Source organism: Tasmannia lanceolata, unplaced genomic scaffold (genome assembly GCF_043159265.1).
Source record: "Tasmannia lanceolata isolate RefF3 unplaced genomic scaffold, GAP_Taslan_0.1 ptg000002l, whole genome shotgun sequence".
Taxonomy (NCBI): domain Eukaryota; kingdom Viridiplantae; phylum Streptophyta; class Magnoliopsida; order Canellales; family Winteraceae; genus Tasmannia; species Tasmannia lanceolata.
Genome location: NW_027518679.1, coordinates 12,986,052 through 13,002,158, shown reverse-complemented (window position 1 = coordinate 13,002,158; position 16,107 = coordinate 12,986,052). Strand labels below are relative to the sequence as shown.

General features: G+C 40.8%; 1 protein-coding gene across 1 annotated transcript in view; it reads right to left on the bottom strand.

Annotated features, from left to right (window-relative positions):
- The window catches only part of LOC143882423 (ubiquitin family protein), a 32,071-nt gene extending 16,261 nt beyond the window's left edge, over positions 1 to 15,810 (bottom strand). Inside the window, exons 1-2 of the mRNA XM_077385920.1 lie at positions 15,464 to 15,810; positions 9,567 to 9,711 (exon numbers count right to left, since the gene is read on the bottom strand). Coding sequence (XP_077242035.1) covers positions 9,567 to 9,711; positions 15,464 to 15,741 — 423 coding nt within the window. The 5' untranslated portion in view covers positions 15,742 to 15,810. The remainder of the gene's footprint in view (positions 1 to 9,566; positions 9,712 to 15,463) is intronic.
- Positions 15,811 to 16,107: the final 297 nt, after the last annotated feature.

Genomic DNA, 16,107 nt, shown 5'->3' with positions numbered 1-16,107 from the left:
ACAACATCTCTGTCATACAACCACGGTCGTCCTGGTAAAATGTACTTTATATAATATATGTTATGTAAATATGTTATGTAAGCATTGTAAGTCATTCTTCTAGAGTTTCTTTTTCTTATAAATATATGTTATGTAAGCATTGTAATGGACTTTTTGACTTTTGAATAGGGAATTAAAGTTTTTGCAAAAGAAGCTATTGAAGCTTGGAACTTCTTCTCTTCTCTCTTCTTAGTGGCTTGGAGCCATTCTTCTCAATCCCCTCTCATCTTCTCACTTCTATTCTCCTCTCAAATCAGCCATAAACAAGTAAGCCATTAGTTCTTCAATTTTTGTGTGTTCTTGAACCCTAAAATACAAAAACCCAAAATCCAAATATCACCTACATCGTTTAAGATCTCATCTTGAAACTTTGAAGGACTTATTTTGGGATTAAACCTTAGTCATAGCAATCAAAATTCATAGTTTTACAACTCTTTTCGAGGCCAATCAAATTTTCACACCTTTCAAGCCCCAAAACTTGCTTTTGGAGATTGAAAGAATAATCGGCCAACATAGCAGCCCTCTAAACCTGAAAATCTGATTTATTTCATTATTTAAACCTATTATTTTTCAACCCACAGCATTTTACCCAGAATTTCCAGATCTGTCCAAATTACCAAAATACCCTTTTGGCCTAAATTGGACCGCTTTGACCCTGTTTTGTTGCCGCAGAAATTTATTACTGTTTTTCATTGGATTATTGCTGATTTCTCATCAAAATAAGGTTTAATTCATAGGTTTTGGTACTGTTTTAATTATTCTACTTGGTCGCACGTTTAAAACCCCGTTTTAGTCTAATTTTGCCCTTAACTAGTTACTCGAAGGACCCTTTAACTGTCGACTAATTTGTTTAAGGTTTATTTCATGCTAATTGTGTTCTTTCTCATTATTTAATGCAAATTTAAGCCTCAATATTGCTGCTGTCCGCCAATTAATTCTGCCTTAAATCAACCCTAGTTAACCAGTAGGTGTCTTTAGCCTCTCTTAAGAGTTAGCCCTAAACTTTCCTAGAACCCATTATCCCATTAGGAGTGTAGGATCTTCCCTATTCTAGGTATTGTCCTGCATGATAATGTTTGCTAACTTCCACAGTCAACTTGCTTTGTTGCTAGCCCATGCCAAAACAATCGCTGAATTCCCGTCAATAATTAAGCGACCGTTTATAGAATTTGCTTACCATCTCAAACCCCACATTAGGGCTCTTTCTTCCGCCTCATTAGAATCATATACCCCGGTTGGACCAGAAAAAAAAGAGTAAAGTTCAATGATTTGTAGACACGGACACGGGTGTCGTGTGTCGACATGGACATGCAGTATCGGACACGGTGAAACACCAAAATTTAGAAATGGGGACATGGCTAAAATAGAAAGCATATATATGATAGAACAACAAATACCAGTTAAAGAAGAGCTAAAAAAGAGTCTATAATAAAAGTAGAGTATAAAAGAGGTAAACACAATATGCAATAATAAAACAGAATGTCACACTTGACACGGCACAAAAACGTGTGCACACACCCACATTAAGTCCAACAGTTATAGCAGTACATTCAAAAGTGTCCAAAGGAGTGTCGACACGGGTGGACATGCGCGTTGTGTCGGACACGGCAGGACACGTGTCAGGAATAAATTCAAAGTGTCGGCTAGATCATAGGTAAAGTTCGTCCAACAGAGTCGCGAAAGATGATGTCAATGCCCGCATGACTAGAATTTCCTTTTGAGATTTCATCAAAATTTATCTTCACGCATAATCACATTTTCCTTTAATCTCCACTCATGTTTCATTCATGATCGTAATCTCAAATACTGTAATTAGAGACATTTATTATTTCCTCCCCAAAAAATGGGATCACGTTTGATTTATAATAATATACTTCCCCATCAGTCCGTCACCTCTTTTTTATATAAAAATGCGATTATGCGTCTCCTTTTGTATGTGCCAAACCAATGCCTATGGTACTAACCTCCAAAGAACCTGTCTTACTCCACGAAAAAGACCACCACTCCAATGCAGCATGGTATTCTTCATGGATCTTTGGAGCACCCAAGATAGGCCAAAGCATCTGATAGTAGCCTGACATAGTCGGTGAAATAACGGGCAATGCACCACTAGATCATCCAATGACTTCCTTTCTTGCATTAAACACATTGGCTGGCAAAGTGAAGCTTTCTTCTTTTGAGGCGTTCACAAGTGTCGATCTTTTTATTCCCCACCATCCAAGCAAAAGCCACTACTTGGGGAGGCGCAATGGATTTCCAAATCATTGTAATGTGAGTCTTCCTTGTTTAGCGAGATCAATATGTGGAAAATGGGCGATTGGAGAAAGAACGTTGAGTTTCAAGGATTCACAGTCTACAATTAGGCAAGCTGGGCGAGCAATAATAGGAGCTAAGGACACCTAATAAAGAGGAAAGACATACTATTTGACTATCCTTAAGATTTTGCCAAAGCCTAATGACTTACTTCAAACACTCATCCCTCCTCAGTTCCATATAGTCACAAACTCTAGCATCTTTATCAGTCGTTAATAAAAGGTAATGGTTCGGAAATGCATTACAAAGTTGAGACATCTATCCAAAGATCTACCCAAAATCTTATCCCCTCTCCCCTCCCCACTCTAAATCTAACTAATGACTCGTAGTGATGTATAGGAAACACAAATGAACTTCCATATAGCCGAACTTGGTCCAAAAGACAAGTTTCAATTATCCCAATCTCTCCCAACCCCGCCCATACTTGTCCCCAATAATTGTGTCATAAGCTAAGATTCATCGACAATTTGCAGCATTAGCAGACCCGTTTCGACATGTGTCAACATGGACACGACTCTGGACAAGTGTCGACCTGCTATTAGACACGTGATGCCGACAACCTTCCACTACTGCATTTTCCTTCTTTCCTTCACTTGGCTGTTAATCTTGTTGGTTACAACCTCCAATAACTTTCTCCACTCAATAGATGACCCATCTTTTTCAACGACAGGATACTGACAGAGCCCCTCTAGCTATACCACTAGGCTCTTTGGTCAGTCGATCAAATTCCACTCTTCGTACTAAGAGCACTGATACGAAAGTCCTTGTAGGTGAGGCAAGTGCCGGTTGTGGTCTTCTTGGGCCCAAATCATCCACCATCGCCTTTAAATGTTTTAAGTGTGGCGAATCGGGTCGGGTCATATGTCGTCTAATTGTCCACATAGGGGATTCAATCCTCAAACGATCAAAAGAAGTAGAACGTGAGGATAACACCGAACCTGAAGAACATGCTTCCCATAATAAGAATTCTTGACAAGAGGTCATGGATGAGCTTGAGAGAGAGTATGATGAAGCTATCCTGGATGGGGAACATGTGGAGGCCGTTTGTGTGATTCATCACGTATAGTATCCCCTCAAAACCAGGCATGGATGAATAGTTGAGAAACATTATTTTCGACACCACTTGCACAACAGGTGGTGAGATCTACACTATCATTGTCGATAGTAGGAGTGCTAAGAACCTGATCTCTATCATTGTCACTGAAGACCAGGACACTCACTCACCCATATGAGTGCGCATGGATCAGAGGTGGGGTCAAGGCCTCATTTAAGAACCAATGTCCTGTAAACTTTTCCAATGAAAATGTTTATCGAGACTCAGTTTGGTGTGCTGTAGCTCCATTAGAGGTGTGCCAAATTCTACTAGGTCGTCTTTGGCAATTCGATCGCAAGGCCATACATGATGGTTAAAAGAACATGTATCCCTTCGTTAGACACGACAAGAAGATTAAGTTGATTCTCATCAAGGATGTCCCTAGACCGTCAAAGGATGTGTCGACATCTTTGGTGAAAAGGAGCGTAGATGACTCCCCAGCTATGCTTTGTGGACACGAACACGAGTGTCACGTGTCGACACAGACACGATGTGTCAAACACGGCAAACCATCAAAATTTAGAAACAAGGACAGGGCTAAAACAAAAATGGGGAAATGGAAAAAAAAAAAAAAACCAATAGGATACAATGAATATAATAATAGAATAAGAGTTTATTTAGAGTTTTAGGTTTTGGAGAAGGGATATAACAACAAATATTAGTTAAAGAAGAGAGAAAAACGAGTGTATATTAAAAGAAGAGTTCGCTATATTGGTTCAATCCTACATAAGGAAGGAGAGATTGAAGAGGATGTTAACAACAGAATAAGAGCAGGTTACTTGAAGTGGAAGCATGCTTCAGGAGTTCTGTGCGATCGTAAAATACCTACCAAGTTGAAGGGAAAGTTTTATAAGACAGTTGTGATGCCAGCCATGCTGTACGGCTCAGAATGTTGGGCCACCAAGAAGCAGCATGTGTATAAGATGAGTGTAGCGAAGATGCGAATGCTTAGATGGATGTGCGACCACACAAGGCTAGATCGAATTAAAAATTAAGACATCAGTAAAAAGGTGGGGGTGGCACCAATTGAGAAGAAGATGAGAGGACACCGCTTAAGATGGTTTGGGCATATCCAACGTAGGACTTTGGATGCTCCACTGAGAACAAGTGACTAGTGCCAAGTTGATGGAGTAAAAAGAGGTGGGGGCAAACAGAAAACAACTTCCTTTCACCTTCTTCATGAAAATTCTAAAGGATTCATTAGCCGACCCCAACTAGTTTGGGACAAAGGCTTAGTTGAGTTGAGTTGAGTCGTGTATTAAAAGAAGAGTTAATAATAAAAGAGGTAAACCCAATATTAAATAATAAAAAGGAATGTCACACTTGACAACGTACAAATTTTGTCGAAAAGCCTACATTAAGCTTGACATTTCTAGCAGAACATTTACGAGTGTCGAAAGGAGTTTCGACATGTGTGGAAATGCGTGTCATGTCGGACACGACACGTCATGTGTGTCAGCAATAAATTCAAAGAGTCGGCTAAATCATAGCTCCCCAGTGAGAGACTAGCAATATTTTTAAGTCGATATCAATTTGAGATGACTTCTCAGGGATCTCCTTTAAGACACCTTTAGCGCCCATACTCTATAGTTCCATTATTTGGTCCTATGGGTTTGCCTACCAACCATATGTGATGTTGGCCCAATCAGGATGTAATGTGATTCAATACAATACAAGTCAATCTGTTAGTAGAGTCGAGACTATCTTCATCATTGACTATCTTCATCATTCATATTAGGGTCTTCGGGATGTCTCCTTCCATGCAGGTTTGCATAGTTAGGACCAAGGTTGCCAAAGCGGGAAACGCGAAGCGGGAAGCGAAGGCCCCCAGGATGGTGGGAAGCGGGAAGCGTGAAGCGCCGGGGGAAGCGTCGAGGAAGCGCGAAGGGAAGAGCGACGGGGAAGCGTGTTTCCCATTTTTCTAATTCCCATAAAATTAAAATGATGGGAAGAGACGAGGAAGCGCGTTCCCATTTTGGGGAAGCAGGATTCCCATTTTGGGGAAGCACGATTCCCACTTTTTGGGGAAGCGTCAAGATTCCTGATTCAAAATCGGGTTCCGGGGAATCGCGATTCCCCGATGCAAGGGAAGATTCCTGCTTCCTTGGTTGAGTCATGTCCGGGGAACTTTATGGAGCCAAATGGGGAAGACGTTTCAATTTTATAGTGCTTACATACCCAGACAGACGAGCAAACAGAGGTGGTCAATCTCGGCTTAGGGAATTTACTAATGTGTTCCGATAGTAAGAGACCTCATCAATAGGACTTTGTTCTGCCTCAAGCAAAATGTGCTTATAATAGCTCTATTAATAAACCCCCGAGTACGTCACCTTTTGATGTCTACGAAATCCTCATTCCCCATCTTTAAGTCATACCCAATTGTCTTATCCTGGTCGGTGTAGTGGTGAGGTCAAGGATCTCGTTCATCTCATCAAGTACAGCAAGAGATGTTGGAGCAACTAAGCACAAGTAACGAGAGGTACCGGGTAGCTATTGGTCAGCACCAAAGATACCAGACGGGTGGCATAGGGGATTTGATGATGGCCTATTTTCGACGAGGGCAATTTTCAGTTGGTAGCCTGCCAAAGCCCGATGATATTGCCACCTTACAACTCATATTGAGCTCACCTGTGACGGATCAGATTGATGATATAGATAGAGCTCACCTGTGAAGGATCAGATTAATGATATCATGGACATTAGGATGACTGACACTCTTCAAGGATCACATCGACAGTAACTTATCCGTTGGAGAGATCGGCCGTTGACCGACTGCACATGGATAGATGATGCTGAGTTGTGCCGACTCGGGGAGGATTTCTTCCACCTTGTTACGAACCTCTACTTGACAGGGTCGAGTTCTTCCCACTCGGAAAGAACTAATATGATCAAGCCATGATTTCTTGTCATTTAGCCTAGTTTTTATTTTTGGTCACTTTCTTTTTTTAGCACTTTCTATTTTGGAGAGTTACTATTTTAGGAATGCTAGTATTTTTAGTAACATAGATCTGAGGGTGCCCACATCAAGTAGGGCCCGCCACCTCACCTTGCTATAATTGTCCCATACTTATGCCTTTGACCATGGCCCACCCCTTAACCTTATTTCACTTAGGTCATTAAGTTGAATGAGTTAAGGATTTTATCTTATTGACCAATTAGTTGGGCCCACTCACTTAGACACTAAAACCTCTATAAAGAGAGGCTAAAGGGGAGAAAAACCAAATTAATTGGACATGAAGCAGAGTGTCCCCTGCCCTCCTCATAGCAGCACAATGTAGGAGTCACTTTCTCCCCCTTCCCCTTCATCCACTTCGTTTCCTTCTCCTTTCCTCCTCTTTTCTCTCCTCTCCACCCTCTCCTTTCATTCCCTTCTCTCCCTTCTTTCTATTTTCTCTTTTTCTCTTCTTTCCCTCATTTTCTTTCTTTCCCTCTACCCCTCAGTTTTCTCTCCATGACAGTCGTGTGACTGGATTATAGTCCATGACTACACCAGTCCCCTTTTCTCTTCCCTCTCCTCTCCTTTCCCTCCATTCTTTTATTTATTCTTCTTTCCATTGTCGACAATCCCTCCCTACCTTTCCACGTGTTTACTGCAGCCTTTTCTTTCTTTCCTTCACTTGGCTGTTAATCTTGTTGGTTATAGCCTTCTATACCTTTTTCCACTCGACTCCCCTATACTTCATTTCTTCATCTTATTTTCTTCATGAGGACACTATGTTGTCTATGGGGCTGTGCAACTAATTTCACTCAAGTTTACATTACATTTGTGGCAGTTTTACACCGCATCTCGACGATCTTGCTGCCACGACTGCGCACGTGCATATTTCCACCATAACCAAGACATGATATATTGATGACTGATGCTGCCCTTGGACTGATCGGACTTCCACGGCTTCTCCACCACTCCTCTTGGGCCTTCTACGTTATGAGATTGCAGGCTGATGTGCATACCAGCGGGTGAGATCTGACCTATCTCAGTTTCTTGCCTTCTCAGACCCGATTTTGTTACAGACACCCCCTTTAATTGAAGGCTTTGATTCATTAAGCTCATAAAAGTTCTCCAATGCACCCGTGAACCCTATGTTCGCACCATCTCCTTCCTCCCCCCCCCCCCCCGCTTGTTCGCTGCAAACTGCGCACAAACCATATCTCTGCGAGGATTCTCAGCCACAAACCTCAAACTACCTAGCAATGCCAATCGAATGCCATCGATCTATGACTTTCAGCTAGACCCCACTGTAAAGAACTGGGCCCTAGCATATTTTATGTTGGCCTCTTACCCCAACTCCATTTCAACCTTCAATACAGACCCAAACAAGCTACCCAACACTTCTATCATCGATACATCTCTCTTGTTGGTCATGAAGCTTATGATTTTCTTCTATATGCGTCTCAATTTGGTTTTTCTCCTAATTTACTTGTTTCCTTTAGCAGATCAAGAAGATACTTAGATTGGGATATATAAATCCAATGTATTGACCAAGCAATATCAACCCCAAGAAATGTATGCAAGCGCACCCAAAGAGTCTTTGGTCTCAACCCCCAACAAATGCTTGAGAGGACCCTGAGTCTTAGGTATCAATGACCTAGCCAAGATAATGTTTTGCTTTCGAATAATCAGGTATTACATAGTTCATTGGCACTACTAGGCTTGTGCTTTGTGGTTTGTATCCATTTACACCCAAACAGAATTTTCCTTTAGGTAGCATGACCAGACCTGAAGTTTTACTTTTTATCTTTTTATCCAACACCTGCTTTCCCTCTAGCATGGCCTCTTTCCACTTCAGATGAGCCAAGCCATCCACAACTTTGGACGGAATTTTAAAGAGGAAATAGAGGATAGATATGCTTTGTATTAAGGAGAAAGAGACTCATAAGAAAGAAAGTTAATAATTAGATGAGACTTCCAAGGCATTCGCCATGTGAATGGCAATGAGCATGGATAGAAACATTTGGATAGGAGGCACAAACGCAATACTCGAATCTGACAGATTTGATTTATGAAGAGCAGATTAGGTCTATGTAGACTTATCTTCTCTTATTTTTTGAGTGTGCACATTTAATTGATTTCCATCACTAAGTGACAGTCATCAACACCATTTATAACCGGGGGATGCAAAGAAATTTTAAAAGACCCTTTTAGGGGAATAGAACCAACAAGAGATTAGCCAATAAATGAAATGGGAATAGATACACTGAATGTTGCATCCACAAACGTAGCATTAAAGGGTGAATCGTCGTCATCAAAACAACCAGAATAGCGATCTATCTGTAACCCAATTTAAAGCTATGATGACAAGAAAATGTAACGAGCACCGAATCCAGTTTTTAAAGCTCTGATGACAAGAAAATGCAAGGAGCAAAGAATACACTTTTCTAATTGGGGACCCTGCTGCCTTTTACCTCCAAGGCTTAGTTTTGATCTCTGATATTCAACCAGGATAATTTGGACCCAGAAATCTCCATAGATCGAAGAAAAATTCTATCGCCATTCAAACGTAATCATATAAAGTATTAGTGGTACTACGTATGCGCTAAAATCTTATTTGGATATATACACATAGATACAGGGAGCTGCAACTCTCACCCTACAGCGTGGAACACTGTCTCGTACCTTCTGACAAAACACCCTCATTAGTTGTTAGGAAGAAACCCTTATTGTGTATTATCCCTCATTCTAACCCTCACCTTTTAAGGTGTGAGTAGAATTTTCAATCTATACACACACAATATGGCATTGGAAATTAACAGGATTAGAGAACCGATGTTTTGAGATGAGCTCAAAGCCTACCCTAGTGAACCTCCATTTTTCACAAAATCCACACACTACAAATGTGAAAACAAGCCCACTCAAGCATTCCAAAGTATTGTGTGAAGGAAACTGTCTATAGTGAGCAAAGATTTACGTGAGGATGCTGCATGCGATAAGAAATGAATCAACAATGCTTTCTTACATCATGTAAATCTGACATGTGTAATAAACAGCCAGATCTACTCGAACACAAGTTGCAGGACATTCATATGTCAAATGGAGAAGAGTTAAACCACGTTTCCCATGAGCAAGAGGAACTAACATAATGGTAATTATACAAAATAACGCACTTTTCGTAAATTAACTAACCTTATATTGATTAATACGGCGCCTCAATTTCTGCTTGTTGACCCCTTTATCTTTAATGTCAACAACTTCATCTTGTCCAAGTTCAAAATCATCAATTATCTCCGGAGCATCTACTTGGTCCACGATAATATCATCTTCCACAGTACTAGAAAATCAGTGTTAGGAAATAATATCATCTTCCACGGTAATAGAAAATCAGTGTTAGGTGACTACATGATTAAAGATATTATCCAAATTCAATACAGTACATTCAGAAAACATCTGGACTTGGCATCACATACGCATAAAATTGAATTGTGTATCCTAAACAAAGCAGGAACAAAGGTTCTGAAGATATCCAAATGTTAAGGACTTCATAACTAACCAAACCTGTACTCAAATATAGAGATCTTAACTTATTTACCATAGAATCAAACCTCTCCTATCGAACAGCTGTTTATGGTTCAAAAAGGTGATGAAGAATTTGCTAGTGTCAAAATACACATCATGGCGATGCCCACCATAGTTTTAAAACTCCTCTGCGTCCTCGTCGACTTCCCCGAGACAACTCATTTTTACCATGGCCACATTCCGCGTCGCGTCACATCCGCGTTCCGCATTTTTCCCTACAGAGTCAATAAAAACTCCTTTGACTCTCCCGAATTATGACCACGTCAACCGAGTACTAAGCCCTGTCAACCGAGTACTCGCATGTGCCATGCCGAGTCCACTAGGATTTTCTTCGGCTGCGTTACACACCGCAACCTTGTTTTTAAACACTAATCCCCACTTCAACTCTCATTGGTCGTGGATATGTATCTACCTATGTGCATACATACGTATATACGGGTGTATGTGTGTATGTGAGTACGTCAGTTATGCAAGTACACACGTACGCATCCACTTACAATCAAATGCATGTTCGTACACATGTACGTACATGCGTACATGCGTGCATGAGTAGGTAAGTAATCTATCTCTTTCATTTACTGCCCTTTAGTAAAAATGTAATCTGTATATAACTGTGGATCCCGGAAAATGGGGTGTCGATAATAACTAACCTCCAATTCTCTCTTTTATTTGCTTATTTTTTTTAGGGAGAGGGGGAAGCTGGAATTGAACCTCTGACCTCAAGGTTGCAAAACAAAGTCTTAACCAATTGAGCTAAACTGTAGAGGCCCCTTATAAACTCCAGTTCTCAATAATAAGAATCTCTTTTGGGACTATTTTTATCTTTTTTCTTCTCATTCTAGTGCTATGTCTGAAATGTCAAATCTGGTTCATGAGGTCATGACACAGAAGTTGAATGGTTCAAATTACTTATGATGATCTCTCATTGTCAACTGTATCTTGGAGGGAAGTAATTGTTTGGGTATATTGATGGGTTCAATCACAAGTTATCATATTGTCTTCAATTTGTTTTGTTAACTTACCAACTTCTCCAAAAGCTTAAGCTGTTGGAGAAAGGCGTTATTTATCTTTTATACTTTAACATTCCCCCGCACGTGTGGCCCACTTGGCAAACACGTGGCACATGTGGTCCCACTTTGGGCCGACCATCGCATGTCGATTTTTGCTATCCGGGAGGTTTGAACTCGAGATCTTTGGCTTTGATACCATGTTAACTTACCAACTTCTCCAAAAGCTTAAGCTGTTGGAGAAAGGCGTTATTTATCTTTTATACTTTAACATGTTTAAACATGCTTGAATGGTTCAAAGAAAAAAAAATAACCAGATGACAATATTGTGGCTTTAAAATTCCATGAAACAGACAAACTCGATAGGAAACATATATGTCACTTGCAAGGGAGATTTGGACTATTATTTCAGAGTTTCTCATGCAACTACAACTTGAGGTCAAGGTTCTACAGCAAATAAGTTTAAAATCATTAATGGATTGCTAAAATACTTGCATTCATGAGAATAATGAATTGATAGACTCCTGTACTTGTACTCGTGATTTTCATCAATCCTATACTGAGTATGTGAGCTGGGAAATTTTTTCTCAACTACTTGCTGGACTCAAACTTGAGTCTAAAGTCTAAACTAGAGATACTGATAAAAACACAGATTCTTGAAAATATGAATATTACTGATATCTCATTTACCGTATCAAATCTTATTAATGAAACGGTATCCAGCCACATTAAACACTAACTGAGAATCAAGCTCTAGCAACAATAGCACTCTAGGTAATGTCAAAATGTTCAATGTCCAACACCAATGAAGAATCTAGCAAACTTAGGTCCTGACTGTTTTGGATTTTGAAAACCAATTGCAAGTCAAAAACAGATTAGTGGACTCAGAATTACTTTTAGTAGACAATTGTTGAGATACATGATCATGTGCTGCTTGCTCGTGCGAATGTTGCCTCTAGAAGATCATCAAAAGATACTTCCAAGGATCTAGAAGTTGAGGTACATCAACGATTGGACATAGATGAAAATTTCTCCAAAGTCGCGATAAAGAAAACAAGGAACCTTTCGGGGTCGAATGTTGAAGCACAACTCTGGGCTATACACAAGTCAATTCAAAAGCATTTGAATTTCTACACACACTTCATGTGTGAGGGATTACATCCAACACATGAAGCACTCTTCTAAGTCACGCTGAGAGTTTGAATAGAACAAAATTCAATCATCAATCAGTCTGTGGTGGACAAGTTGCAGTAAACTACCTCTTTCCACATACTTTTTGTTCATGGAAAACAACAACCTCAAAACCTCAATAAACCCTTGTTGAGAGATAAGAGAAGAGAAGAGAATGAGAGAAAAGAGTGAGTTGGAGACATGCTCCCCCTCACTTATGTATTTATATAAAGAGAAAAGTACAAAGACCAAAGAGCCCTTAGGCAGATATACACTCTAACACTCCCCCTCAAGCTGGAATGTAGATGTCATACATTCCTAGCTTGTTACAAATATCAATTATCTTAGCTTTACTAAAGGGCTTGGTAAATACATCAGCTAGCAGATCTACAGATCTAGTGAACATAGTGCATGTCTTCTTTTTGGATCCTTTGGCATATGAAATGACAATCCACCTCTATGTGCTTGGTTCGCTCATGAAAAATGGGATTGGTAGCAATGTGAATAGCAGCTCTATTATCACAATAATGCTAAGCAGGAGATGAGGAACGGAAGCCGATTTCAGATAGAAGAGAGTGCAACCAAATAAGTTCTCTGCCTGTGTGACATGGCACGATATTATGCATTTGCACTCAACTTGGCCACCACATCTTGTTTCTTACTTTTCCAAGATACTATGTTACCTCCAAAAAAGGTACAATTTCATGTAGTAGATCTCCTATTTGCTGGTAACCCTGCCCAATCTGCATCACAAAATCCTTCCAACTTCTCATGACCATGCTTCTTATATAGCAAGCCTCTGCCAGGCGCACTTTTCAAGTAGCAAAAAATCTAAATCACGACAGCACAGTGGGAGATGCATGGTGCACTCATGAACTGGCTAACCACCCCCACTATATATGAAATATCTGGGAGAGTAACTGTGAGGTAGATCAGCTTCCCTACTAGTCGTCTATATCTTCCAAGGTCATTTAGCAAGTCTCCATCATCTGGATGTAGCTTTGTATTTGGGTCCATGGGGACAGCAGCTGGCTTCCTAACCATAGAACCAATCTCATCTAACAGATCTATGTATCTCATCTAACAGATCTAATACATACTTCCTCTATGAGAAGGAGAGATTGCTACCAGAATAAGCTACCTCGATTCCCAAAAAGTATCACAGACGCCCAAGGTCTTTTGTAGAAATGCCTCTAACCTCTGTATGCCATCTGTGTCACTCCCTATAATGATAATGTCAACCACGTAGACTATGAGAAGGGCATGCATAAGATCTTTGACTAAATACAGAGTGCTCAACTGCACACTGTGTCATACCGAATCGCATAATAGCATCACTGAATCTCTCAAACCATGCTCTAGGAGATTGTTTGAGCCCATATAAAGATTTGCAGTAAAGCTAAAAAAGGGTTGAGGGTGAGGTTTAGGGTGGAGGGCTGATGTGGTCGGGAGGGTGGTGGTCGCGGGAAGAAGGAGGAGTGAGGGCTAGTGAAGCCTGGGAGGAGAGGCGAGGGGGTCGGGGGTGGGAAAAGGGTCGGGTGGGGCGTGGGAGGTGAGGAGGGGGGGTTTGGACGGCAAGGAGGGAAGGGGAGAGGGAGAGGGGGGTTGAGAGAGGAGAGTGGCGAGAGGAGAGAGTGGCGAGAGGAGAGAGAGACGAAGTCAGCGGCATCTGAGGCCAGATGTCCATCACTCTGCACCTGAGGCGCCCAAGGAATCATCTTTTCAGCAGCCAATTTTGGCCCCTTCCTCTCAGGTACCTCTTGTTCCCTCTTCTGATGTGGCTGTAGACTCCCCTATTGCTTCACGAACTCGTTCTCGTTCTACTGCTCATCCTACTTCTCACTTTGTCTCTTATGATAATCGCACTCCTACTTTTCACAGTTTTGTGTCTTCCTTAGCCTATGTTTCCTTACCGAAGTCTGTGCCCGAGGCCCTTGCTCATCTGGGCAGGCGTGCTGCTATGGACCTTGAGATGGCTGCTCTTCAGGCCAATCACACTCGAGACCTAATTCCCACACCTAATGGTCCTAAGACAGTGGGATGTCGTTGAGCTTTTACCTTCAAGTATCCGCCAGATGAGACAGTTGAGCACCTAAAGGCACGCCTTGTTGCAGAGGGGTATACCCAGACATTTGGAGTTGACTACATGATGCAGTTGGAAACTGCCAAGAACATACGGCTTGGAAGACCTTCTATTTTTAATTATTATTTTCGTTATGTTATTTGTAGCCTCCATTATCGGCATCAAATCGCATCCGTTTGGCATGATTTTGGTATCTTTAAAAGGTTTTTCAATTACCTATCTAATGAGCCTAAGATCACACAATTTGGTTGTGATTTGAGCAAGCTATGGGCATTTATGTATATGGTATATGCTTATTATGGGATTACTATTTTAGGTAAGTTTTAGTCAAGATTTTAGGTTCTATTTATGTTATTTTAGATGGACTTCTACGATTAGTTGCTTGGGTAGTAAGTTAGCTTTAGGGTTTTCTTTTCTTATAAATAGAACTCATGAAAGCATTGTAATGGAGAGATACTTTCTTTGATTATGGAATGGAAATTTGCCATTAGGCTTTTTTAGGTTCTTTCAGAACTTTTCTATGAAATTTATTTGGCTTGATCTCTTAATGTTCTACTAAGGATGTAAGCACGTATTGATCGTGGTTTGCTTCTTTGTCTCATTGTTTCTTTTGAGTTTTGGAATATATTTGCGGAAATCTAATGTTCTACTAGATTTGTCGAAGTATTTCTAACCTCATCCGAGTTTGATTCGCTCCCCATCCTACGGTTTCGCTGCAATCTCTTCCGGGATTGCATCACTACATCGAGACTTTTTCCCCTGTTGCTAAAATACCTTATGTCAGAGTGCCGATATCCCTCGCTGTCAACCGAGGATGGCCCTTATTTCAACTTGATGTCAAGAATGCCTTTCTCCATGGCGACTTGATTGAGGAGGTGAATATGGAGCAACCTCCTCAGTTGCTCTGATACCATGTTTAGAGATAAGAGAAGAGAGGAGAATGAGAGAAAAGAGTGAGTTTGAGATATGCCCTTAGCCACATAAACACTCTAACAACCCTAATAAACAAACATCCCGAAATCCCAGAAAGACCAGAACGCACCCACGCAGGTACTTACAATACAAAAAAAAAAAAAACCATAAAATCGAAATGAATCCATCTGGGTTTCCCCCAAAATCCAAAATAAACGGAAGAGAATGTTGCACTGCCATGTTCAAGCGTAAATAAGAAACAATAAATTGCTTTGCAATAAAAAAATCAATACACAGAAGATAAAAAAAAGAAGAAGTAAAGGGAGTCCAATTACCCAATCATAGTCATCTTTATAGAAGACTTAAGTTGGAGATGGGAGAAAAGAAGTGAATCGTCGGAGAGCTTAGAACCGAGTTTGGGGTAAAGTAGTTTCTGGCGTTTGGGGAGGACGTTTGTGACCTCACAGATTCGGCGTTTAAGCTCACCCACACTGTCGTCTACGCAGACTCGAACAGTGTATTCCTTTCCACTCCAACGAAACGTGAGGGTTAACTCCTCCAAACCCTCATTCTCCTCTTCCTCGGACCTTGAGGGGGAAGACGAAGAAGCCATAGATAGAAGGAGAGTGCCCAACTAATAGCAGAACAAGGGATTAGGTAGCAGAGGACAAGACGAAAGGAAAACGAAATTATAAAGAGAAAATAACCCCAAAAAAAAAAAAAAAAAGGGGTTTGATATGACAATGACCCTTGGAAGTGACCAATGTAAAGTGTTGTTTCGACGGGAATGCCCCTCACTGTACATTTTTCTCTCTCCCTCTCCCTCTCTCTCCCCCTGTCAAATCAAATTACAGGTGATGATTACTTTTCACTTTTTTATTTTCAAAACCCCAAACCACTTCTCTCCCACTCTCTCACCTGTTTTATTTTCAAAACCTCAAACCACCTCTCCTCTCTCTCTGTCCCCGGCATCGGCACA